Here is a 25,767-nt window from a genome sequence, read left to right as displayed (position 1 = left end):
TTTTCAGTCATGAATTTTGATTTTGCTGATGGCTGATGACTGGTCCAACTGAGAAAAGTTTTGTTGTAGTTATTGATTTGTGAAAATAAGCAAGACTGACGTGTCTTGTCGGTTCTCAAGCCCAGTCTTTTGTTAGTGTGGTTTTCAACCATGAATGTATGAAAAATTTCAATCATTATCATAAATAGTGATACGATTTCCACCATGTGTTAAAATTGTGGAGTATATCTGAGGAACTTATTTGTCAGTCAGTTCAATATTTATATCTACCATTTCATCGAATATTCATTCGTTTACTGATTATCATAGGCATTTCTCAACTAGTATATTCATAATGAAATGGTGGATGATAAATGTGTTGAAGATGCTAGAAGATAAACGAAAGGGGCGTTCTCTAAAAATAAGTTATTTTCAGACATTTCCACGGCATGTCTATTTTCCTCGAGCTCAAAAGGAGTAAAAATAAACCAGAAGGGAGTACCCAGTATGCATCCTAATTAATTTGAATGGAGGATTCGTTATTAGTTTTAGGTGTCACCTTCACTTTACATAGGGGGAAAGGTATACGATCTAAGCAGAGTTCAAACTGAATTTATTAGGTTGGTTCAAAGTTTTGTGCGTTTTGATGTTATCTGTTTTTGTAGCTCCATATGTCAATAAATATTTATTCTGTGTCGTGGTATACAGGGTGCTTCCTAACTACGGTACGAAATTTCAGAAGGTGATCCGTTAGGTCATTTTAAGAAAAGAAGCTCCTATGAATATATATCCGGAGTTCCTTCCTTTCTGAGATACAGTGCCTTGAAGCTAAAAAAACGGTATTTATAAAATATCATGAATATTTTTTCAGATTAAGCAACTGAAAATACAACTTTTTCGTCGTTTGTATCTTCTTCATATCAAGCTTCGTTTTCGACAAAAATCACTCCTAAAAACTATCCATGGACAACATAAAATGAAAACCAAAAGTTAAAAAATACATAGATAAAAAATAAATAGATCAAGATCTTCAGATGATGTGGTGCTGCAGGTTTTTCCGGGTTTTCCTACAGCTGAAAAAGCAAATGCGCCACTGGAATCAATGAAGTCGCCCAGGAGCGCCAATTAATTTTTATTGTTGTTTTTATTTTATTTTTATCGTTATTTACCGAATAAATCATAATTTTTTTCATATAAAAATAATATTAAAGAATGGACAATAGGGACTTCATGAATTTTTTTCCGTGATATAATGGATTTTAATAAATCATGTTATACATTTCATCAACTACATTTCTGAATAATTTTATTTAATTCATATATTGTTATTAAGCACATATTTTGATATATGATGGAATCGGCCGATACTTGATGAAAATCCATAACTAACGTATTCTAAAAACACTTTATCATGTGATTTTCACTAGATAGTTTTACAAAAACGCAACACGTGTTTCACCAGACAATGGCTTCCTCGGGCGTGTCCTAATAACTAATTCTACCCATTAAATGTTATATATGCCTTATTCTACAATTTGAGGTACCTGAATTTCAATATATATATATATATATATATATATATATATATATATATATATATATATATATATATATATATATGTTTTATATAAATAGAAAGACCAATTCCACATTTGCAAACCACCTATTAGCAGAAGGACATGAGTTCAATCAGGAATACGATGTGTTACATTTAGAAGAGAAGAGTTTGAAACTCAATCTTCTAGAATGTTTAGAAATCAATAAATTCAGGAATTCGGGTAATTTACTGAATGATCAATTAGAATTAAATAACTCTTCGTTACTGAATATTTTTTCAAATGTGAAAAACGAAACATAAGCTCAGGTAATTAAATTCATTACAAACTTAGGTAAAAAAACAGGTACTTGAAATTCAGGTACCTCAAATTGTAGAATAAGGTATATATAACATTTAATGTGTAGAATTAGTTATTAAGACATGCCCGAGGAAGCCATTGTATGGCGAAACACGTGTTGCGTTTTTTTAAAACTATCTAGTGAGAATTACACAATAAAGTGTTTTTAGAATACGTTACATATTTTGAATTTATGTATTTCAGTTTCAATTTTATTTTTTCACAAAATATGTATTCATTTGTTATTTTCTTTTTTTCTCATATATTCATATACTTTATATATGAATATGTGTGAGACTGTATTGCATTTTTAAAGATGTATCTTTTTTTATGACATACCTTGGCACAAGTTTCACTTCTCAAGGTTATCATCAGTTCATTCAGAAGTTTGTTTATTATTTCCGATGTATATATTATAAAATGTCATGAATAAACTTATATTATTAATAAATGATAAACAATTTCGACCTTGAAGTGAATTAGCGAAATTTCCACCTTCTGGTGGACATTTCACTCGTTCCTCAAGTCATTCACATCTAGTACATATCTAGGATCCAAATCAGGACTGCGAACTGGCCAATTTTAAGGTTTAGGTGATGTCGAGATACTGACGAGCAAGAACACTAAAATGAGCTGAAGCCCCATCGTGCATAAGCCACATTATGCCTCTTACAAATACCGGCACTTCTTCTAACGCAAAGGCTAAATGATTTCGTAAAAAGTATGTGTAGGATTCACCTATTGATCTTGCTGATAGAAAAAATGGGTCAATTAGGTAGTCACCAATCAAGTGCTGCCGAAACAGCCCGAAAAAGTAACCAGGCATTTGGCAATTATAGTGTTAGACGTTGCTTCGCGAAATTTCGTTCCGGAGATTCCGAAACGATCGACATACAGTGGAGGCTGACCAATCACGAAATCTACCGTCAGCAGCAGCCGGCACTGGTCCACGACAACGCCCGTTCGCAAGTGTCACAAATCACCCTCTGAAAATTAAATGAATTGAACGTCGAAGTTCTGCCTAACCCACCATACATCCAGACCTCTCGCCAATCGACTACCATCTTTTCAAGCACTTCGATAACTTTCTCACCGGTAGAAACTTCGACAATCAGGACTTCATCGACTTCATCGAACCCCGAGCACGCAATTTTAATGCTGACGGAATTAATCGACTTGTGTTACGTTGGCAAATGCGCACTGATTGAAACGCAAAGATTCGCTTTCATTTTTGCATCACGTAATACCAGTACATTTTGGATAACTATTTGTTGGTTACTTCTGGGATGCTGTATCTCGCTTGGAAGATTAATTTGTAACAAAAATCGTTTTTCGAAGAAGTTGGTTGACACTAGAAGTCGCAGCCTTCAACTGTCAACTACGAACTGCCTTATAAAGTACTGTTCCCGAGTAGAGAGGACTGGATCCTCCGGGAGAAGGAAATATCAAGGGCAGATAGTTGTTGGTTCACAGATGGATCAAAAACACCTTTCAGCTCTTGTGCAGGTGTTTTTAGTCGTAGACCCAGGATAGAGATATCAACCTGCCTAGGAGCTTATGCGACTGTATTTCAAGCGGAAATTTACGTTATTGAATTTTGTGGGGAGATATTGGATAAATCCAACCTCAAACACAAGTCAATAAAAATATTCTCGGTCAGTGAAAGGGCGTTGGTAGCTCTTGGCAGCTACCAAGCAAGGTCTAAATTGGTAGCAAATTGACAAAAACGACTCTCTTTGATAGGAAGACGTAACAGATTGTCTTTGGTCTGGATTTCTGGCCATACTGGCCTGGAAGGGAATGAAGCTGCTGACTCCCTTGCAAAGGAGGGTGCTGCAAGCAGCTTCATCGGACCAGAACTTGTCATCGGCATCGCTTTAGGCTCTGCCAACCAAACATTGAACACCTGGATAGCAAGAAGATTTATGGGCTTCTGGCAGAATTTTCCAGGATCAAACAGCAGAGCATATACATATCAGGTTCTTAGAGTTCGGCAGAGCCGTACTCTTACCATCTGACCTTGAAAGACCACTCACCATACAAACTAATCGGCTTCGTCAAGAAGCTGGGTTTATTTGGCCGAGTGTGAATAGGTGTGAGCCACAATAAACCCTTGCGGGTTGGAGGGTTGAATAGAGCCATTTACTTCAGACTTAACTTAACCTATTTATGATATCAAATACAGTACTGTATAATTCTTCATATCGAGAGAAAAAATAGAATTCTCGGTAGCTCCTGCAAAATGAAACTTAATTTCAAAAGTCTTTAGGGAAAGTGAAAATATTTCAATTATTAAAACGTTGAACTATGAAAGTGATATTAATTCAGCATATCTAGTATTGAAATGAATAATAAACATTATAACTATTATTAAATATTTCGAAAATAATCGTTCGTCAACACGCTATAATAAATAGAGCGTAAATAAACAACAACGAGTAATGACTGAATTTTTTTATCATTTCTAATTGAACTCCAATAACATATCAAAAGTGAGGACTATACTCGCTCAAGATGAAGAGATATAGTGATCGTAAAACCGTTATTAGAAATTTTCTGAAATAAAATTATCATCAATTATTCAAAATTGGCAGAATTTTTTTCTACAAGGATGAACTGTACTGAGAAAAATCATGCCACAATAGGACTCTGCTGTGATGCCAGGGAATTAAGAAAAAAATCCATTTTGTTTTTGTGATAAGAAATTTCTTCACACTTTCGTTCTACACAAGAAAAATGTATCCATCAACAAAATAAAAATTGAAAAAAAAATAACAACCTTCGCATCTACCTTTTTTCGAGTACATACGACCTGCTAGTTCTCCTTCGATTCATTCATTAATTTAAACTCTTCTTCGAATCGCCAGCGTTAACGAACCAAAACAAAATGAAAGCCGTTAATTAAAGTACTGTACCTGTTCCATATTATTTTTTTTCAATTCAGTGTGCCTCTCTAGAATGACTTCTATGTAAAAGTGTGAGTTTCTTGTTATTTTTTTTGATCTATGCTCTATGCTTATTCAATTAAATTTTCTACAATATGTTGAAGAGAACTCAATTAACCAATTATCTCCACCGTTGTGTCATTTCTAATATATATCTACTATACATATATCTGTTCAAAAAATAAGGTAAATGTTCAAATTTCGCGGACTAAAGATTTCGCAAATAACGATTTTTTATTTTTTCATGTTGGTAGTCTCTTCTCAAACATATGTTCACAGTTTCAGCTGTTTAGCATATTTAGGTTTTTGGTGAAAGTCATAAAAGTAAATCGTGTTTTGCGTGTTCGAAGAATGTCTACTACCGAAAAAATATATCGAAGAATTTGCATCAAATGTTGTGTGCAAAATGGAATTAACACTCGTAATATAGATTCATTATTCGTAGTATTTTTCCATGCTTCATTTCTTGAAAAGAATTCCAGATTACTTACTCATACCTTATTGTTGAGTTTTTATTTTGAACACCTTTTCTTCAACCTGGATTATCATGCTTATTGTTTGGGGATTTCGTACTTGTATATGGTAAGAAACAGAGAGTAGGTTGAATATTAACAAAGTTGCCTCCGTCATGTAATTCGTTAAATATTCTAGCAGCTCTTGCACAATTATTATTTTGGTAGTATTAACCTACAATTTCAATTCTTTCTTGCAAAGAGTAAACCATTTCAGCGAAACAAAATAAATAATGTATCAAAGTACACTATCAATAGTGACTACAAATTCTAGTTGACAATGTCAAACTTTAATAAAAAGTAGAGTTTTTTGTTGTTTGGATTTTTGAAGTAGAATAAATAGCACAGTTAAACAGATTAAAGAGTTTGAACTGTTGTACAACCCATTTTAGTACAGGCAAATAAGGTGAAAGTAAAAAATAAGTAAAATTTGTGCTATTAAAAGAAAAATTGTTTATCTCATAAACTAACCACTTTAACCTACAAGTATTATACATTTTTTAAATCAGCTCAAAGAGGAGTATCCAAATTGTACATAAAAAATATGAGAAGTAATTTTAAAAAAAAGGGATGATGCTAGGGTGAGGGGGTGGCTTTTCCAGTAAGTTTAAATATATATATATATATATATATATATATATATATATATATATATATATATATATATATATATATATATATATATATATATATATATATGTGGCTAATTTGAAGTAGTATAACATTCTATATAATATAATAATATAAGAAAATCTAAAATTAGTTTATATGTAGAATGTATTGTATACATGTTTAAGTTACTATATAAAATAACTATCAAAATTCCAATCTAAAAATTAACGAATATAAAGAATTTGTGATATTATTACGCTTAAATATATGTGTACATGTAAGTGGTCTATGTGTGTATTGAAAATGTGATTTTTTCATCATGGGAATTTATGGTGAACAAATTATGGAAAACAATAACAAAATTATTGTTGTTCTATTTTTTTTTTTCAGTTTTCAATTAGTGCACGAATCTCATATCGATCAGATTGTTTCGTGAAGAGTTTTATTCCTTTCTTGAATCTGAATTTAGAAGTCTCGTTTTTCAATTCTTCAGGAAGTATATCAAATGCCTTTGGAGCTAGGACTCTATAACAGTTTTGACCAATTGATTTGGATGCGAAGGGTATTGAGAAGTTACCAATTTGCCTCGTTGTATAAGCATGAGATGGTTTCTGGAGTTCATTTTCATTTAAGAACTGCGTTGTAGTTATGCTAATGAAAAATAATTGTCTCAGATCATAAAGAGCGTCGCTTGAATATCTATTATTTCTGTTCAGAATAATTCTCAGAAAACGTTTTTGTGCCACTTCAAGATGTTTGAGGTGACTTTTAGAGACTCCTCCCCGTCCTATAATCCCGTAGTTCAAATGAGATTCTACTAAACTCATATATATATATATATATATATATATATATATATATATATATTAATTGGATAATGTTAGCGACTGGAGAAATGTATGGTAAAATGGATTAACAGGGTCTCTCAGTCAAAAAATCAAAAATCAAACTCTGCTTTACTTTGCCAAGCTTTCGCTTCTAATGGGAAGCTTCTTCAGGGCCTATAATTTAATGATTTTTGAATATTTTCGCCTTTGAATAATATTACAAATCATACTTACAGTAAAAATGAGTGAAAAACAATAAATTGAAGATAGAATTGACATAAAAGTTAACATGTATACGATTTTTTTTTTTTTGTGGGTTTGACAAATGTCATACCTTCACATAAATGTCATTTTTCAATGGGTATGATGATTTGATAATTTTTTACTGTAATGAAAGAGTTATTGATTGATACATCTTTCATTATTATTATGTTTTTGATGTAGTTCTAGTAAATTACTATATATACTGCTGAGATTATCAATGTCAGTTTTCTTATTCATACAATCAGAAGACTTATTAATTTCCACCATTTCAAGAAAAAGGCGTTTGGAAATATTTTTTTCCGTATGTAAAACTTTGATATTAGAGAAATTTGGTTTATGACCTGTTTCTATAGAGTGTTGTGCTAATGCACATGATTTTTTATTGAGCTTTATATCACTTTTATGTGAAGTTATTCTATCATTAAGAATTCTAGATGTTGTTCCAATATAATTCAAGTTACAATTATTACAAGGAATGTTATAAATCACATTTGACTTTTTTGTTGTATCAGTTTTATCTTTCAATTTAGTATTCAAATTCTTTATAGTTTTAATATTTTTTTGGCATATTTTGATATTTTGTTCATTATGAAAAAGTTTTATGATATTTGAAGATAAATTTCCAAGGTTAGGTATAGATTTATAAGAAATATTGATAGGTGAACTATCATTACATACATTTCTGTTAATTACATCAGAATTTGTATTACTGCCAGTATTGAAATAATAATAATAATTCTTATCCCAGAAAACTTCTTAATAAAATAATTTTCAATACTGGCAGTAATACAAATTCTGATGTAATTAACAGAAATGTATGTAATGATAGTTCACCTATCAATATTTCTTATAAATCTATACCTAACCTTGGAAATTTATCTTCAAATATCATAAAACTTTTTCATAATGAACAAAATATCAAAATATGCCAAAAAAATATTAAAACTATAAAGAATTTGAATACTAAATTGAAAGATAAAACTGATACAACAAAAAAGTCAAATGTGATTTATAACATTCCTTGTAATAATTGTAACTTGAATTATATTGGAACAACATCTAGAATTCTTAATGATAGAATAACTTCACATAAAAGTGATATAAAGCTCAATAAAAAATCATGTGCATTAGCACAACACTCTATAGAAACAGGTCATAAACCAAATTTCTCTAATATCAAAGTTTTACATACGGAAAAAAATATTTCCAAACGCCTTTTTCTTGAAATGGTGGAAATTAATAAGTCTTCTGATTGTATGAATAAGAAAACTGACATTGATAATCTCAGCAGTATATATAGTAATTTACTAGAACTACATCAAAAACATAATAATAATTAAAGATGTATCAATCAATAACTCTTTCATTACAGTAAAAAATTATCAAATCATCATACCCATTGAAAAATGACATTTATGTGAAGGTATGACATTTGTCAAACCCACAAAAAAAAAATCGTATACATGTTAACTTTTATGTCAATTCTATCTTCAATTTATTGTTTTTCACTCATTTTTACTGTAAGTATGATTTGTAATATTATTCAAAGGCGAAAATATTCAAAAATCATTAAATTATAGGCCCTGAAGAAGCTTCCCATTAGAAGCGAAAGCTTGGCAAAGTAAAGCAGAGTTTGATTTTTGATTTTTTGACTGAGAGACCCTGTTAATCCATTTTACCATACTATATATATATATATATATATATATATATATATATATATATATATATAATTTTAAGTTGTTTTGTACCGAGTATTCCTGAAAGTTTTTTGAATCTGTACAAAATACATCGGAGTTTTTTTACCAGATATTCTACCTGTGAGTTCCATTTCAAATGTCTATCAATTATGATTCCAAGGTATTTGATTTTATCTGCTGAGACTATGGTGAAGTTATCATCCAATGTAATTTGATTGAAATGTGGAAGACCTGTTTTGTTGCTGCAAAAAGGTAAGTAAACGGTTTTCTTTAGGTTTATGGAAAGCAGTCTATAATTCAGCCATTTTATAATGTGAGGAAAGTTATTTTCAATTTTTTTCTTCAGTTTTTGCCAGGTTTCGTCTTCGTGTATAATGACAGTATCATCTACGAAACTCATTATTTCACAGTCTTCTTTTGTGAAGAAGAGATTGTTCATATATATTATGAAGAGAATTGGCCCCAACACCGTACCTTGAGGTACACCACATGTAATTGATTTTTCTCCACTGATGTGGTTTCGTACTTTAACTCGCTGTGTACTACCAGTCGAGTATGACGTCATTAGACTATGCGCTGTACCACGTACACCCACGTCTTCCAAGACTTCTAGGAGAACTGAGTGATCGACAGTGTCGAAGGCTTTTGCCAAGTCTATAAAAACTCCTATTGTTGGTTTCTTTGTATTGCACAGTAAATTTTTGTTGTTAATGCCCTAAGAGCTTCTTGTGTCGATTTTCCTTCTCTAAAACCAAATTGTGATGCTGATAGAATATTGTGTTTCAAAAAAAAATGAATTTAATCTTTTCTGTATTATTTTCTCAATTATTTTGCTGAAGTTAGATATCAGTGCAATAGGGCGATAATTAGACATTTTGGTTTTATTACCATTTTTGTATATTGGTATGACTGTGGACGTTTTAAGTATAGAAGGAAAGATGCCAGTATCAAATAAATTATTGATGATATGGACAAGAGGAGGAGTGATGTAGTCTGCAATAATTTTCAGTTTTTCTGCTTTGGAGCCATCGGGTCCCGCCGATTTTTTGTTCTTCAGTTGCGAAATCAGGTATTTGACTTCTATATCATCAGTTGGAAATAGAAAAAGTGATGCATTATTGTTTTTTTATTTCCTTTATATCCATCCATTTTTTTAATTTTTTTGGCTAATTCTGGTCCGACATTGGTGTAATCATTAAAGTTATTTGCTATGTCCAATGGGTCATTTGATACATATTCATCATTCAATTCAATATAGTTAATGTCTGTTGAAATGGGACTTGCAATTATTTCATTGACAGTTTTCCACAATACCTTTGAGTTCTCTTTGTTTGCCTGAATTTTATTTTTGTGAAAGTCTATTTTTGTTTTTTTAATAAGTTTGTCTAGACTTTTTTTATATTCTGTGTACTCTAACTGAAGTGTTTTATTATTTGAATCTTTTTTTAATTTATGATACATTGTATTTTTTTTCATTCGTCGATTTTACTAGTGATTTGGTTATCCAATTTTTACGTTTTCATCGCCGGATATTTCATCGGCGCCAGCTTCCCTGGGTCGCCCAGGGTGATCCTGTCAAACTGCTTCCTTTGATTCCATCCCATCTCTTTAGCGATTGAGCATGGGTGTGGCGTTTAGCTAGTTTCACAATTGTTGAAGTCATCAGACCGTAGGTGTCAATGGGTCCTAAAATTCTTAGTCCAGCCGCTTCCTTGGCTAAAGAGTCGGCAATGCGATTACCTTTATTCCTGTCGTGCCCTCTAATCCACCTCGGAATAATGTTATTCTCTACAAAGGCTTTGGCTAAATCTTGGTGGCACTCTAGCACTGGCCCTGAGGTAACACGTTGTCTGTTCAAAGCTAATAGGGCTTCTCTACTATCAGTGCAGATTGATATGTTTTCCAGAAATTCCTTTCCTGGTTTTTTCTTTTGTAGCGATTGAGATACCAGCCAGTTCTGTTTGGACTACGCTGGTTTTTCTCTCCATTCCCCACTTGATCCATAGGCTTAGTGATCTGGAGTAAACTCTACACCCTAGGCCTTCTTTGGTTTTTGAGCCGTCTGTAAATATACATATTGCATTTGTAGCATCAGACTCTGCGTTCTGTTTTATTTGTATTTTGTAGGGTTTATCCAGGCGCGTATACAGCGAGGGGTAAAGGGGGTAATTAACCCCCCCTTGATCAGTCACATCATATATATAGTATAAATTAGTGAGAAATCAATTACAATTTTATTTTACTGTTAGTTCCTGTAACCCAGTAATATGTAAGAATCCAGTTAGAGGAAAATACCGACTCTTTTTGATATGCCGCACATTTCTGCTGGAAACTGCAATGTTATTGGTCAAACTGCTACTGACACTTGTCATTCAGTGCCGGTCAGTGCGAATAATTGTGAAGTTTGAATTGTATCTTTAAGAGTCCATACATATTGTACTTTGAATATTGTGTTTTATTTAAATTTTCCGCAGTATGTATATAAGTTAACAGTGTTTTTGCTCCTTTATATATCTGAAGTAACTGGCGAAGTACTAGCTAAGACCGTTATAAATTTTCTGAAAAAGCTCAACTTGAATTTAGATAATTGTGTTGGTATTGGCACGGATGCTTGTAATTTAATGTTAGGAGAGCAAAAAGGAGCTGTTGAAGAACTTCAGAAATATTTGGTGAATGCAATCAGATGTCCATGCAAAAATCATTCTTTGAACTTATCAATTTCGAAATGTTCATCCGTTCAATTGATTAGGAATTCTGTTGGAATAATTTCTGAAATCATTGCGTTTTTTAATGACTCCTCTAAGCGGTCTTTTGTATTGAAGCAAATAAATCAAGGAAAATTAAAATCTTTGTGTGATACTCGATGGAAAGTTAGGCATGATGCAGTAATACTTTTCAAAAGTTCCTTTAAAAACATTATAGAATGTTTGGAACATATAGCGGAATGGCGTGAATCAGAATCTTTTTCAAGAGCTGAATGTTTCAAGACTTTTATATTGACCACAAATTTTCCAGTTTCCCTTTATTGCTTGAGCGAAGTTTTGAGCATAACTGTGAATGCAAGCAACATTTTACAAACCAAGGCCATTTCTCGATAATATGCAGCTAATTTAATAAAATCCATTATTGAAACATTAAGAGACAAACGTCAAAATGCAACGAGACATTTCCACGTTATTTTTGAACAGGTGAGGAATATAGTATCTGAATTAGGTGTATCAATAATACTGCCTAGAATAACAAAATCACAGGTTCATCGGTCCAATCCAGAGTGTAATGACCCAGAAGATTATTATCGAATATCAGTATTCATTCCACTCTTGGACAATATAATTGGTGATCTTTGTACAAGATTCAATGATAATAAAATGTTTATTTTCGATTTTAATATTTTGGTACCAGGAGTGGTAAATTCAAAAAATATTGAAGAAATTCAATCAGCAATTGGCAATATCTCAAAATATTTATCAAAATTAGAGAGTATATCAGAAGACTATATAGTTTCAAGTATTTCTGGGGAAATTGATCTATACAGACAGTTCTGGCAGAACGTTAGTGATGTTCCCACTTCCATAGATGACGCTTTTAAAAAGTGCGATTCTGACATTTTTCCTTCAATTAAAAAATGCATGATGTTGAATTTGACTTGGCCACAAGCAGTGTCGCTTCAGCAGAGCGAAGTTTTTCAGCCTTAAGGCGCCTCAAAACTTGGCTCAGATCCACAATGAGTCAGGATCGTTTAACTGGTCTAGCACTATTACATGTACATGCCTGGGACTTACCCATAGAAGCTAATGCAGTAATAGATCGATATGTCAATAAGAAAAACCGAACACTAGAATTTATCATTTAATTTATCTGTTGCATTATCTTCCGTACAATTAGTGAGATGTACTTTTCAATGAACCTACCTATATTGGTATGTAGTATGATAAGTACAACGAATATCATTGTTAATTTTTACTCACCTTGCCAAAGACAAAAAAATGTTGTTTTTCTCTGAAATCTAAAGTTTATTTTTATTGAAATTTTTAGTTATTTATACTTTCTTATTTTATTTATGTCAAAATTAAAGATTTAACAAATCTGACGTTTTTATTTGACAGTTTCCTAATAATTCAAGTCATTGTGAAAAGTGAGTTGGTGAAAAGGCCAGTATGCATTTTTTTCTTGTTGAAATGGTGGTATGGTGAAAATATTTTTCTCCGCAATTACCCCCCCCCTGTAAACGAAAGCTGTATACGCGCCTGGGTTTATCAATAATAAACCTGCGTTCAATTGCGTCACTGGCTCGCCATAGGCTTAGCCTCAATTGACCCATTCCTACTTTGAGGTTTACACCAGCCGTGCGCAATCGTAACATAGTCATTAACGTACAGGTCCAGAGGGGTTAGACCAGTAATTAATTCCATTGTTGCGGGGTTGGTGTTGTTCTCATGGCTCCTGTGATGTTTAAACGAGCCAATTGCTGTATTTGATATAATTTTGGATGGCCGGTGCTTGTAGAACTTTTGTTCCCTATGCAATGGCTCCGTACCTTACCATAAGTCTTATTATTGCAGTGTAGATCCAGGTGACCACACAAGGTGAAAGGCCCCATGTGCATCCCACGGTCTTCCAACATTTCTTTTAAGCCACATATGCTCTTTCTGCTCTACTCTGTAAGTGAGAGTTCCATGTTAGCTAACATGAAACTGTGTATGATATATGATTCGAATTGTATTCCAAACGAATGTTTGGAAGCGTGCGCTGCAAAATCTACATGAAAAAACCTAAAAGCTCTACACCAAAAAGTGTGCTACAGTTTAGAAATGTAATTTCGAACTCTATTGAAATATGCAGGAATACACAGGGTGTCTCATTGAAAAAAAAATAGTTTTCCATCAATAACTATTGATATCTTACTTGCACTCTGTACATTCGCATTCCACTGGTTTCAGAAAATCCAACAGTTGTGGTCTACCTCAAATGTATATTTTCTTGGCTGAATTGAAAGTTCATCCAGCAGTTCAGTGTTTCTAATGAAATAATAACTGACAATTCAGATGCAACTGCTGTTCCAATTTCAGCTAGGCGATGATAGGAGCATGTAGGCGTATAGTAGTGTCCTGTACTTATCAACTTCATCACGGCAATTGGATGAGCGAAAAAATCATTCAATCATCACTGTACAGGATGTACTTATTATTGCATGAATGTTGTAAACCTATGCCATAAATTCAATAGTTGGAAAATTGACACTAACTGGATTTTTTAATAATAATATTTATTGATTTCTTTAGGACATCCTAATAGGCATACATTATTTTAAAAATTTATAAATAAATAACATATAAATAACAAAAATGATGAATGATAGAAGAAAAAAAGGAACGCATTTTTCAATGATTCCAGAATGGTTTCAACACAAGGATATAATAATAATAATAATAATACGTCTTTATTCACCATAAAAATACAAATGGAATAGACAAAAATAAAATAGAACAGAATACAGGAACAATAACAAAAACAAAGAAAAAAAACTTCCAGTATATGGTGAATAGGCGGAGTATCAGCCAAGGCTGTTTTTCAACTCAACCTGGGAGAAACTATAGATGAATAATATGAACACAAGTCGAGTTAACAATATCAAAAAATTTTAGTTATTGCTTTACTTTAGAAAATTCATTTTAGAAATGCCAAGGTCGGGAACGGGCAAGAGGCTAATGAGATAAATAAGTCTTCAGTCTTTTTTTAAAGTTTACGATGGTGTATGATCGAAATTCGCAGGGTAGTTGATTGTAATATTTGGGTGCATTATACGAGAAGCAGCGGGTGAAGATGGAATATTTGTGTTTGGGGATGACTAGAACTGAACTGTTCCTTGTAGTAAAACTGTTAATCGTAGAGAATGTTTTAAGCTTCTTCAGTAAGTAATCAGGTTGTCGAGTTATCAAAACTTTATGCGTGTTGGTAAGAAGGTGTAGAGTTCTAAGTTTCCCAACATTTAACCATCCTGATTCTTGCATTGCTGGGGATATATGGTCATATTTCCGAATACCAAACGAGAAACGTTGACACCTATTCTGAATACGCTGTAGTCGGAGAGTATCCGATTGTTTCAAAGCAGGTCCATAAATACTATCGCAATAGGAAATTTTTGACATAATCAGAGACTCGCATAGTCTGAGTTTTAAGTTTGTGTTGAGCAAATCACGATTAGGAAAAAGCTGTCTGAGAACGTTATAAGAAGATTGGTTCAGATAGCTGACATGTTTAGTAAAGCGGAGATCCAGATCAAACCACAATTCTAAATTTTTTATCTTGTCCACGGAGGGAAGTATATCGTTTTCGATGCGAACTTGAAAGGTAGAGTTGGTAAGCTCTCTGTTCTTCTTAGCTCCGAATATCATTATTGCGGATTTGTCTGAATTGAGCTTGAGCTTATGGGCAGTAGAAATGTCAAAGATGGCTTGGAGATCGTTATTAATATGTGACAGATATATTACAAAACAGAAAAAAAAATCAGGGATGAGATTTTATATAGTCCATGAGTTTTTTTGTTAATTGGAAAACATTTATTGAATCTTACAACGAAAGTGAGAGTTTGTTATACTCATTCAAACCTTCAAAAAATAGACTTCATCGTACTAGTCAAATTAGTTCGAGGAAGGTGGAATTTTTGGGAGCTACTCGCTCTTGTTAAGAGTTTATGGATTTGAGATTTATATATACAGAATTCTTCAAAATAAGTTGGAAGCTGTTAGTTTGAAAAATAATATCATTGCTAACTCGAACAGTATCTGGGAAACAGACAGCCACTGCAATATACTTAACATGTTTGATATACTAGTATACCTATTCATTTGTAAAATAATCCTCATTCCACGATTCTATAACTTTTGTAAAGCCAATACCCTATTTTGGTCAAATGAGTATAAAAGACTAGCACAATAATCAAAATGGGGTTGGATTATACAATTATATAATGTAATTTTTGAGTACAGAATTTATTTCTAGGGATTGATAAATGAGCTGAAAGTAATCAACTAGAAAATACACCATTCAACAAAAATGCATGTCTAAGTTTGGGAGATATTTGTTCGTATTAAAATCAACAAAGTTTTGTTGAATACCTTTTTTTCTACTACTTGGAAGCAGTCTGACTTGTCTGTTTTTCTCAAGTCTCTGAAAAACACCGCAACCTCATGGGCTTATTGTTTTTTCTACCACCTTTTTTATACATCCATTCCAGCAGTTTTGTGCCATATACTAGTGTTGGAAATACTATATACCTATACCTATACATATATAGGAAGTTCCAACAGGCACTTCCGAACGTTGACAAGTGATAACGGCCACCATGTTGAAGCTACATCTGTCAACCCAGCTAATGCCGCGCAGAAAGCTGAAGAACAACTATCAGGCACCTGTGCGACGTCTTTCATTTGGAAGATTCATCGTAAGTAACCGACCGTAAGTGGTCGACCCGACCAAATGAAATGCATGGGCATGTCATACACTGTGTCCGTAAAGTATGGAACAAATTCATTTTTAGCTAAACAGGTCATTTTAAGAAATAATCCTGAAACACGTCGATTTTTTATGTTAATTTACCGTATTTTAAAATAATAATATAATATACAGGGTGAATTACGTTCGAGTAATGACGTCACCGTCATTTTTTTTAAATGGAATACCCACATTTTGTCTCAATTTTCGGATGACTCTAGGTGAGCTGATTCCAAAAATGTATCACATGTTGATTCCAATTGGTACAGGGTGGACAAAAATACAGTAGTTGTGTGTGTGCTAATAAAGTAACGCGTAACATCTTTTATTAGGTAAATTAACAATATTATCAAAAATACTTATTGTCTAGCGGACAGAATATGCTGGAATACATGACTTTATATTAAATGTTCGAACTGCAGCCCTTGCTGTATTTGACAGTAACCCAAACGGTGTACAAATTCTTGTTGAACCTTGTGTATGGTTTCTTGCGTAATATTGTTTATTTCTGTTCGAATTTTTACTTGTACATCTTCAATATTTGCTGGTTTCGTTTTATAAATAACATTCTTCATATGGCCACACAGAAAATAATCCAAAGTATTTAAATCTGGTGACCTCGCTGGCCATTCAGTGCGTCCACGTCTACCAATCCACCTGTTCGGAAAAATTTCATCTACGTACCTTCTAACATCTACAGCATAATGTGGAGGTGCACCATCCTGTTGAAACCATAAACTTTCATCAAAACCTCCAAGATTACGTCTGCTGGGAAATAAATTACGTAAAGTAGGTACGAAATACCCCTTAAAAAGTCAAGGTACTTTGCCCCGTTTAAATTACCTTCGATAAAGTAGGGTCCAATGATTCGATTTCGTACAATTCCAGCCCATACATTTACCTTTTGAGGGTATTGTGTATGATGCTCACGCATCCAGTGGGGGTTTTCTTTTGCCCAGTATCTACAATTCTGACGGTTAACCTCACCATTTAACGGGAAAGTGGACTCATCAGAAAAAATAATGTTTTGTATCAAGAGAGGGTCTCGGTGACATTTATCCATCATTTCTTCGCAAAATTGGAGTCGTCTATCGGGATCATCTTCGTTTAATTCTTGCACAAGTTTGATTTTATAAGGATGCCATTTTTCAAGCTTCAATAGTTTGTGTACCGTTGTTTTGCCAACACCGATTTCGCGACTAACTTTACGAACAGAAGTGTGCGCATCTTCTCCATAACTCAGTAAAACATCTAATGCTGTATCAGCATTTGCAGGGGGACGACCTGATTTGCGTACATTTGCAACCGTACCAGTTTCTCGAAATTTCGTTTCCAGCTTACTGACTGTTGAACGCGTTATAGGTCTTTCTGGATATTTATCATTAAACAAATTGCACACTTCCATCTGGGTTCGCGATCTGTCTCCATACCCAATCATCATAAGTATTTCAATTCTTTGTATTACACTTAACTCCATTTCTACTTCCAATTAAATCTAAGCAATCATTCGAATATTCACGAATACCAAAAATATTGTAGTACTAAACTGTCACTGAACATCAATAAATTACTAAACAAATAATGATATTTCACAAAATAATTTCTTTCATATTCTGTCTGCTAGACCACAAGTACCAAACATGTTTGGAAACAGCTCATTTTTATTACTCTAAACATGTAGCAAACTACGGGGTGTTACATTTAAACCAATTGCCGCTAGACAATAAGTATTTTTGATGATATTGTTAATTTACCTAATAAAGAATGTTACGCGTTACTTTATTAGCACACACACAACTACTGTATTTTTGTCCACCCTGTACCAATTGGAATCAACATGTGATACATTTTTGGAATCAGCTCAGCTAGAGTAATCCGAAAATTGAGACAAAATGGGGGTGTTCCATTTAAAAAAAATGACGGTGACGTCATTACTCGAACGTAATTCACCCTGTATATTAGATTATTATTTTAAAATACGGTAAATTAACATAAAAAAACGACGTGTTTCAGGATTATTTCTTAAAATGACCTGTTTTTCACCTGAACTTGGGCATGTCATATGCACGTACCTACAGAGTCGTAGGTCCTTATGAGAGGCAAAGAGTAAGGTGTTTTCACCTGAACTTGGGCAAAATCTTAGTTCCACATGAGAGGCAAGGGTTAAGGTGTTTTTCACCTGAACTCTGCGCATGTAATGCACCTCTCCGGAATATGTTTATTATTCTGACTCTCACCTCTGAGTGTGCGTTTGTGGAGTTGTTTCCGGACTTTGTCTGCGGGTGGCACAGTGAACATCCTACTGAATCAACTGCAGATAGAGCTTATGACAAGTAGAAGTGAATTTTGTTTGTTGGAGATACTCAGTCTAAAATGACCTGCCTGGTACTGACGAGGGGCAAGTACCCCGAAACCGGTCTATCGATGGTCGTTCCTACCGAATGAAATTAATTTCTGTTTTTCATATATAGCAAGTTACTTGCGATGAATCTTCCAAATGGAAGACGTCGCGCAGGTGCCTGATGGTTAGTTGTTGTCTTTCCGTCGGGTATCTGCCTCACGCAACGTCAATGGTAGGATGTTTTCAAGTGTACTTGAGCATAATTGTATACAACAAATTGTGTCTCTCGGAGTCAGAGAGACACAATCTCTATGACAACTGATCTGAATGTTGAAATTGGAGTTTCACAAGGTTCCATTGCAGGGCCACTGTTTTTTTTTATTTTTCATTAATGGCCTTCTTATACACATCAGGTCTAAAATGATGATTTAATACGCAGATGATCCATCTATATCTGAAGTAGTTCGAACACCAGAGGAACTCCAAATGAAATTGAATAGTTTTGCAGACCTTTCCAGAAGCTGAAGTAATTTCAACAGTATTGATTCAGATCTTCGGGAAAACATGACAAAAGTTTTCTTTGAATTTTTTTAATTAATGATTAGTCAATCAAACCATGAAAAGAAGTTGGTAACCATTCACCTAGGACCTACGGTGTTCACCGTTGACAGTGATGGCCAACGTGGTTCTAGAAGAAACATGGACCGATGACGCCGCCAGCCCAAAATCCTCACCAAACAGTGACTTTTTCGGGATGCATTGGACGCTCTTGGATCTCAAATGGATTGGTATCTTTCCAAATTCGGCAATTTTGTTTGATGACGTACCCATTTACCCAGAAATGGGCCTCATCGCTGAAGATGATTTTTCGATGAAAATTTGGGTCAGTTTTTAATTGCTCCAAAGCCCATTCATCGAACGCACGTTGTTGTCTATGGTCGTTCCTGAATCAGTTGAATTTTGTACGGGTACAGGCCCAAGTCATGACGTGAAATTCGTCAAGTGGTCTGCGAAAGGTCAAGTTCTTGTGAGTGACGGGAAAACGACTGCATCGGATTCTCCTGCACACTCTCACAGACAGCGGCGATGTTTTCGGCAGATCTTGCGTTTCTTCGACGTACGGGGGTTGGTCGATCGTTTACTGAACTAGTGGACTCAAATGTATCCACCACATTGCGAATTATCCTCTCGGTAGGAAGATTATGGCGACCAGATGAGCAAAGCGCGTGGAACGTTGCTCGAAGAGAAAACCCATTTTGATAAAACAATTTTATTATTTACACGTGTTGTTGAATGCTGTATCCGTCAATGATGATTTGGCGAAATATACTGTGTTTTTTATCCTCATAAGTTTGGCAATCCTCATAAGTTCACAACGTTTCGACAAAGTCTCATTTGCCATCTTCTGGCGATGCCCGGAGTTTTACAACTAGGCTATTTCATTCGAACTCTGTTACTTTATTTGTAGGGATGGATTCTCCCATTCACCTGCCTCTCCTGCCTCTGTTATTCTACCTGTATTGTCATGTGCTGAGTTTTGCTTCTGTGGTTGTGCGGTCTGTTTGCTTTTATGAAGAGATAAAACGGGTCTCTATGTTTCTTGGTAATATTTGCTCATCTTGCTCTTGTTCATACAACTAAGTCGTCTTTCAACGTTTTTCTCTATACGTTTGCTTACTACACTGGGGATAGTAATTGGTAGATAATTTTCTAGAAGTAGATGTCTTCCTTTTTTGTACAAAGGTAAGACCTTACTTATTTTCGGTAGATTCGGAAGATGCCCTTTTGTCACTGATGAATTAATATTTCGATGAATTGGTATAATGATGATTTCTGTTTGCAAACTATCCAAACCTACAGATCCTTTATTCTTCATTTTACCGATCGCCTCTAAAACATCGTACGCAGTAATATGTATCAGTGGTGTGGATTCAAATACTAAGGTGTTGAAGACATCATCCTGGCAAGCCATGACGAACCCCTCAGTTTCCAACTTCAGCCCACTCGACCTGAGGAAAGCAAATGTCAGGCGCTTTGATAAGCCAAGGTTTCCAATGTTATTGAAGACCCCATGCATTGGCTTATCTTTGTGTTTCCGCAAAAGTGAGACTTTCATCTGAGCTTTTTGCTGAACAGGTTCCAACTCGGTGACAAAGTTGTGGTCACCTCGTTCAATGTCGAAAACTTTACAGAGTTCATCAGCTGCTCGGGCAGCTGCCCTAAGGAGAAATGCTCCAATTCCTGCTCTCTCATGGTCACAGACCATGCAGAGAAGGAGATCCGAACTCCTGACGACTTTACAGGCTATATACAGTACCATTCTGTCATGTAGACACTCCAAACTCAAAAGTCCACGGCCTTCCTGTTGTCAGGGGAAGTACAACCGTGGAACGGACAATTTTTGATGCAAACTCCTATAAAGATGCATCATTTTTCGGGTCTTTACGTCGAGTTGATACAGCTACTTCCACTACTCGTTTGGAGTAGGGAAGTGGATTATTATTATTATTATTATTATTATATAAGGTCTTCATCGATAGGAAATATGGAACTCAGTTGAAAAATTGCTCTCTTAGGTCGAAAAGAAAGCAGATAATGGTACTTCCTTGACTTTTAACGGAAAGGAAGTAAAAAATACAAAGATAATTTCAAGATGCGTGAAAAATTAAAAAGCTGTTGCATCCACCGAATCATGTAACAAATAGCCATTGATAATTAAACGGTTGCGCTTTATGCAGTATATAATTTTTATTGAAACGATGATGTTGAGGTTTTCACGCATGACTTGGAGATAAAAGTATCGTACATAGATATAGTCAGTGTGGTTGTAAAAGCGTATCGTGGGTACTAATTTATTTTAAATATGGTAAAACAAAGGAAATTTCTAATTTTGAATATCTCTAAGAATATTTCCTCACGGATAAAAGAATCGATAGAAAAGCTCACTGGAAAATATTTTTTATGAAGTAGTGAATATTGCTCAAAATTACTTTGGATTTCTATATTCGAACAACCAGAATAATAAATAAATCCAGCGCAGCCGTCTTGCTCGAAGCAATGCTGCCACCCATTTTTTGTCGAAACTTTTTATCATAAAAACAATTTTTTTCAAGTCGCCTAGTGCTCGGAACACCATTTGGTTTTTTCCACATATACAGCCCCCTTTACGTGGTTATCCAAACCACCCCGGCCTGGATACCGGCGTGAATAAAGGAGCTCCACACATGAGAACAATACTCCAAAAAAGATCTGATCTGAGCTTTATAAAGCATCAAAAGGCTCAGGATGTGGAGTGTACTCCAGATTACTAAGCCTAAGGATTAAGTGGGGAATGGGAAAAAATACCAGCGTGGTCCAGACAGAACTGGCTGGTATCTCAATCGCCACAAAAACCAGAAAAGGAATATCTGGCAAAAACATAACAATCTGCACTACCAGCAGACAAGCCCTATTAGCCTTGAACAGACAACGTGTTACCTCAGGGCTAGTACTAGAGTGCCACCAAGATTTAGCCAAAGCCTCGGTAAATGATATCATTATCCTGAGGTGGGTTGAAGGGCATTTAGAATTGCCGACTCTTTAGCCAAGGAAGTGGCTGGACTAAGAGGATAAGTAGGATTTTTGACTGACCACTGTCAACTAAGGAAAAACACCTCCATAATATGGGGCTAGTGGACACATCTCTATGCAGGATGTGTGAACTGGAAGATGAGACTATCAGGCATGTCCTATGTGAGTGCCCGAAGTTATCGTCAATAAGAGAGTGTTTGTTCGGCGAGTCTTCACCTACACCTGCCGATATAGAGGAGACGTATCCAAGTGACCTGTCCACCTTTCTGGAAAGGATAGGATAGACGATGACCTAAGAGGACAACTCCTCGGGAGGGTGTACAATGGGTCACATGTTGCCCAAGTGATGTGGGCTTACACTCACGCTCCCTACTCTACAGATACAGCATCAAAAGTTGTCGAGGTTTGTGCAGTTTTCTGGTCCGGACAGTGGCCCAAGCTTTTGAGAAGCAACCTTCGCAATTCCAGCAACATGATTGTCCTAAGACATATTGGTGTCCATTTGACCCCCAACAAACTTATCGAAGCAGTAAGCGGAATATTGTTATTGGTGAGCGTGACTTGGTTTCTCTTAATTGGATTACCTAACCTTGTTCGTGTACCTGTAAAGTCAGGTAGCCAGATTTTATTAATGTTCATTGCCTCTTCTTTTCTATTGAAAATATCCCTGTGTTTTTGAATTCCTGTTGCCTTTCTATATATAAGAGAAATTATAAAGAGGAAAAATATTTTTTTGTATGAATTAACTTGAAAACTACTTAACCGACTTCAAAAAATTACATTATTAGTATCAAAGTAACATGAGCTGTATTTTATGTTCGAAAAAGTCACGGATCCCTACGAAAAATTAAATAATGTAATCCAAGAGCTAGTCTAATTTAAATTAATATTGTAAGTAGTATTTTTGATCATATGTCTGTAAAGAATACTTTTAAAAACTACCTAACTGATTCAAAATTTCAAATTGGCTTCATTTTATCTTCTGGAGTCACTTTTTATTTCAGTTGTGCTAGGAAAATGTTGAAATATGTGTTTTCGTTAAGCAGCTCTCGCCCTCTTAAGAACGATAACCCTAAGAAGTTTAAACTTGAGCGAGCCTAGAAGCAACGAGACCCTACCTTCCATCGTGCGCTCCCTAGCACGAGCCTGCAACGAAATATGTAATCATAACACAGGACTTTGAGGTTTTCCTGTTGAAATGAAATTTACAATCAAATTATGAGTTGGACAAATATTTCAATTCACAATGGGAAATGTTCCTCAATTTGGGTTATTACAGCAAATGCAAGTGTGAACAAAGAAAAGTTGAGTTCAATTCATGAGTTTTGCAAATTCACTTCGAAAAGTATTCAAATTGATGTTTCAAATGTTGGGTTTTAATTTTTAAAGGGATTTGTTTCTAATTCACATATTGGCAACATCGCCCATATCAAGTTGAAATAATTTATACGTATCTAGATATTCTACTTCAATGAAGGAAAATTATCTTTATAAATCAACAATTAAGGCAAATTATAAATTATAATTCAATACCACCTCCACAAGCCACATAAACAACAGTTGTTTTGTTATTCATTTATATAGAGGAAGATAGGTTAGGTGCCCGAAATGTCATATGTCACAGAATGTCTCGGAACTCGGAACATAAGTAAACAGAACAGCACGCCTCTGGAATATGTCATCTTTGTTTGTCTCATACAGGTAACAGATTCATTGTCTTTTTTTTTTTTTTTTTTTTTTTTTTTTTTTTTTTTTTTTCTGATTGATTCGGCCGTTACTTGATGAAGATCCATAGTAATTTCACAAACTACACTTAAACGATTTGATCTCCACTAACTTTATTGAAAATAATCATAACATGTTTCGCTAAAACATTAGCTTTTTCAAATGATTAATCATTTGAAAAAGCTAATGTTTTAGCGAAACATGTTATGATTATTTTCAATAAAGTTAGTGGAGATCAAATCGTTTAAGTGTAGTTTGTGAGATTCATTGTCCTTTATAAGCTATAACCGATGTTGCCAAATGGTGAAATAGAAACGTATCCCTTTAAAAATATTGAATGCATTATTTCATTCCTCTTTTTTAAGTATTTAAATAATTTTTTAAAGAAAAAGGTTGAAATGATAAGTTTAAAATGCGTTGTTTTAGAGCTCTTTTATGAAAACTACTTGATTTTTATAAGGAGGAACATTCCCCACTACCTCAAAACATAAATAATGGTCATAAATCTCGGACATTTTCTATTTCAGATTCCGGAAATCATGGAGACGACCAGAAACAACACAAAAATGACGGGATACCTGGAAAAGAAGGGAAAAAATGTAAAGTCTACCGTGAGCGAATTTCTGTGTTTTTCTCAAGTGACTATTTTTCAGAAAATGATAGGAGCGTACAAAAAATATTGGTTCGTATTGGAAGGCGGACTTTTACTCTACTACAGATCGAAAATTGACTACGACACCATTTCTCCGTTCAAAGGAAGCATCAACCTAGGGCCACCATGTACCATCAAGCCCCTGATTTCGACTGCTGGAGCATTTCAAATACAGACTAGAACAGCTATTATAACATTGGTAAATACGGTGCATTCCATTTGAAACGAGCCACCGTGAATAACTATTGGTACAATGATTTTCAGGAAAAATAAAAAACACCTCAACAATAGTATATAGAGGGGACACATTTTTAGATATTCACAATTGATGTCACCAATTTTTTTTTTAAAGGATCACCCTATATTGTTTCGCGTTATCAGATGCTCCATGATGAGCAGATTTCAACAAAGTACAAAATATTTGGTCTGAATAAGTTTCGGGTTCGGGAGCTACAAATTATTTGAGTTGAAAACGAGCCACCCTGAATAACTTTTGTAAAAATTATTTGCAGGAAGAATAAAAACAACTCAACAACTATACAGGGGGTCTCATTCTCAAATATTCGTTCTGTACTATAACAATTTTCAGTTGAAGGTGATTCATTATCACCGTCGCATTCGAAGTGACCAACGGACCAACTCTACAGAAGCGTACCAAAATAATGTTTTTATTTATTTAAACACATAGGTAATTACGTAAAAATTGTTATAGTAGGTGGCGCTACCTGGTATCAATGATAAAACTGATTACATTTTCTTATTATGTCTAATACAGTACTTCAACAGAACAAGTCACAAAATAATTATTATGTTCCTTTTATATAGAAAGAGAACTACAAAGCAAAGAAATAATTACCTATGTTATGCTTATGAAGTTTCAGAATCCATTGACTCGTCCGAAGAGGAATCCCCAGTCACACTTAAATCTATTATTATTTGGTCTACCATCCCGTCCAACCTCCACATTTTATCTTCTTCCTTGATCATATGGGCTACAACATTAGCCCAATCTTATTTCCGTATCCGTTCCATTGCGAGTTCTAATAAACGTTGAACACAGAAATTTTATATGTCACGTTTTCACGAACTACGTAACCCTTAATTTGAGCCCAGATCAATTATATCAGGTTTAACTCGCAGTGGTACGGAGGAAGTCTCAAAATGGTGATGCCTTCAGCACGAGCTATTGTATCCACCACATGCTGGCGATATATGTCACGATGCTGTTCAATGACACTTATAAACTCGACC

General features: G+C 34.4%; 1 protein-coding gene across 3 annotated transcripts in view; it reads left to right on the top strand.

Annotated features, from left to right (window-relative positions):
* The window catches only part of LOC111512735 (uncharacterized), a 48,598-nt gene that overhangs the window by 6,691 nt on the left and 16,140 nt on the right, over positions 1 to 25,767 (top strand). The window contains exons 1-3 of one of the 3 annotated variants that reach the window (XM_074171353.1): positions 4,708 to 4,851; positions 24,392 to 24,463; positions 24,518 to 24,715. In XM_074171353.1, the coding sequence (XP_074027454.1) occupies positions 24,404 to 24,463; positions 24,518 to 24,715 (258 nt within the window). In that variant the 5' untranslated portion in view covers positions 4,708 to 4,851; positions 24,392 to 24,403. Of the gene's footprint in view, positions 1 to 4,707; positions 4,852 to 23,184; positions 23,300 to 24,391; positions 24,464 to 24,517; positions 24,716 to 25,767 lie in introns of those variants that run through there. The other 2 variants (XM_023168888.2, XM_023168885.2) reach the window with 2 other exon arrangements.

Source organism: Leptinotarsa decemlineata, unplaced genomic scaffold (assembly GCF_025532065.1).
Source record: "Leptinotarsa decemlineata unplaced genomic scaffold, Ldec_3_MD MMD2_tig00000010_RagTag_RagTag, whole genome shotgun sequence".
Taxonomy (NCBI): Eukaryota; Metazoa; Arthropoda; class Insecta; order Coleoptera; family Chrysomelidae; genus Leptinotarsa; species Leptinotarsa decemlineata.
Note: the sequence above shows the minus strand (reverse complement) of the source record. Positions and strands in the feature narration are given on the sequence as shown.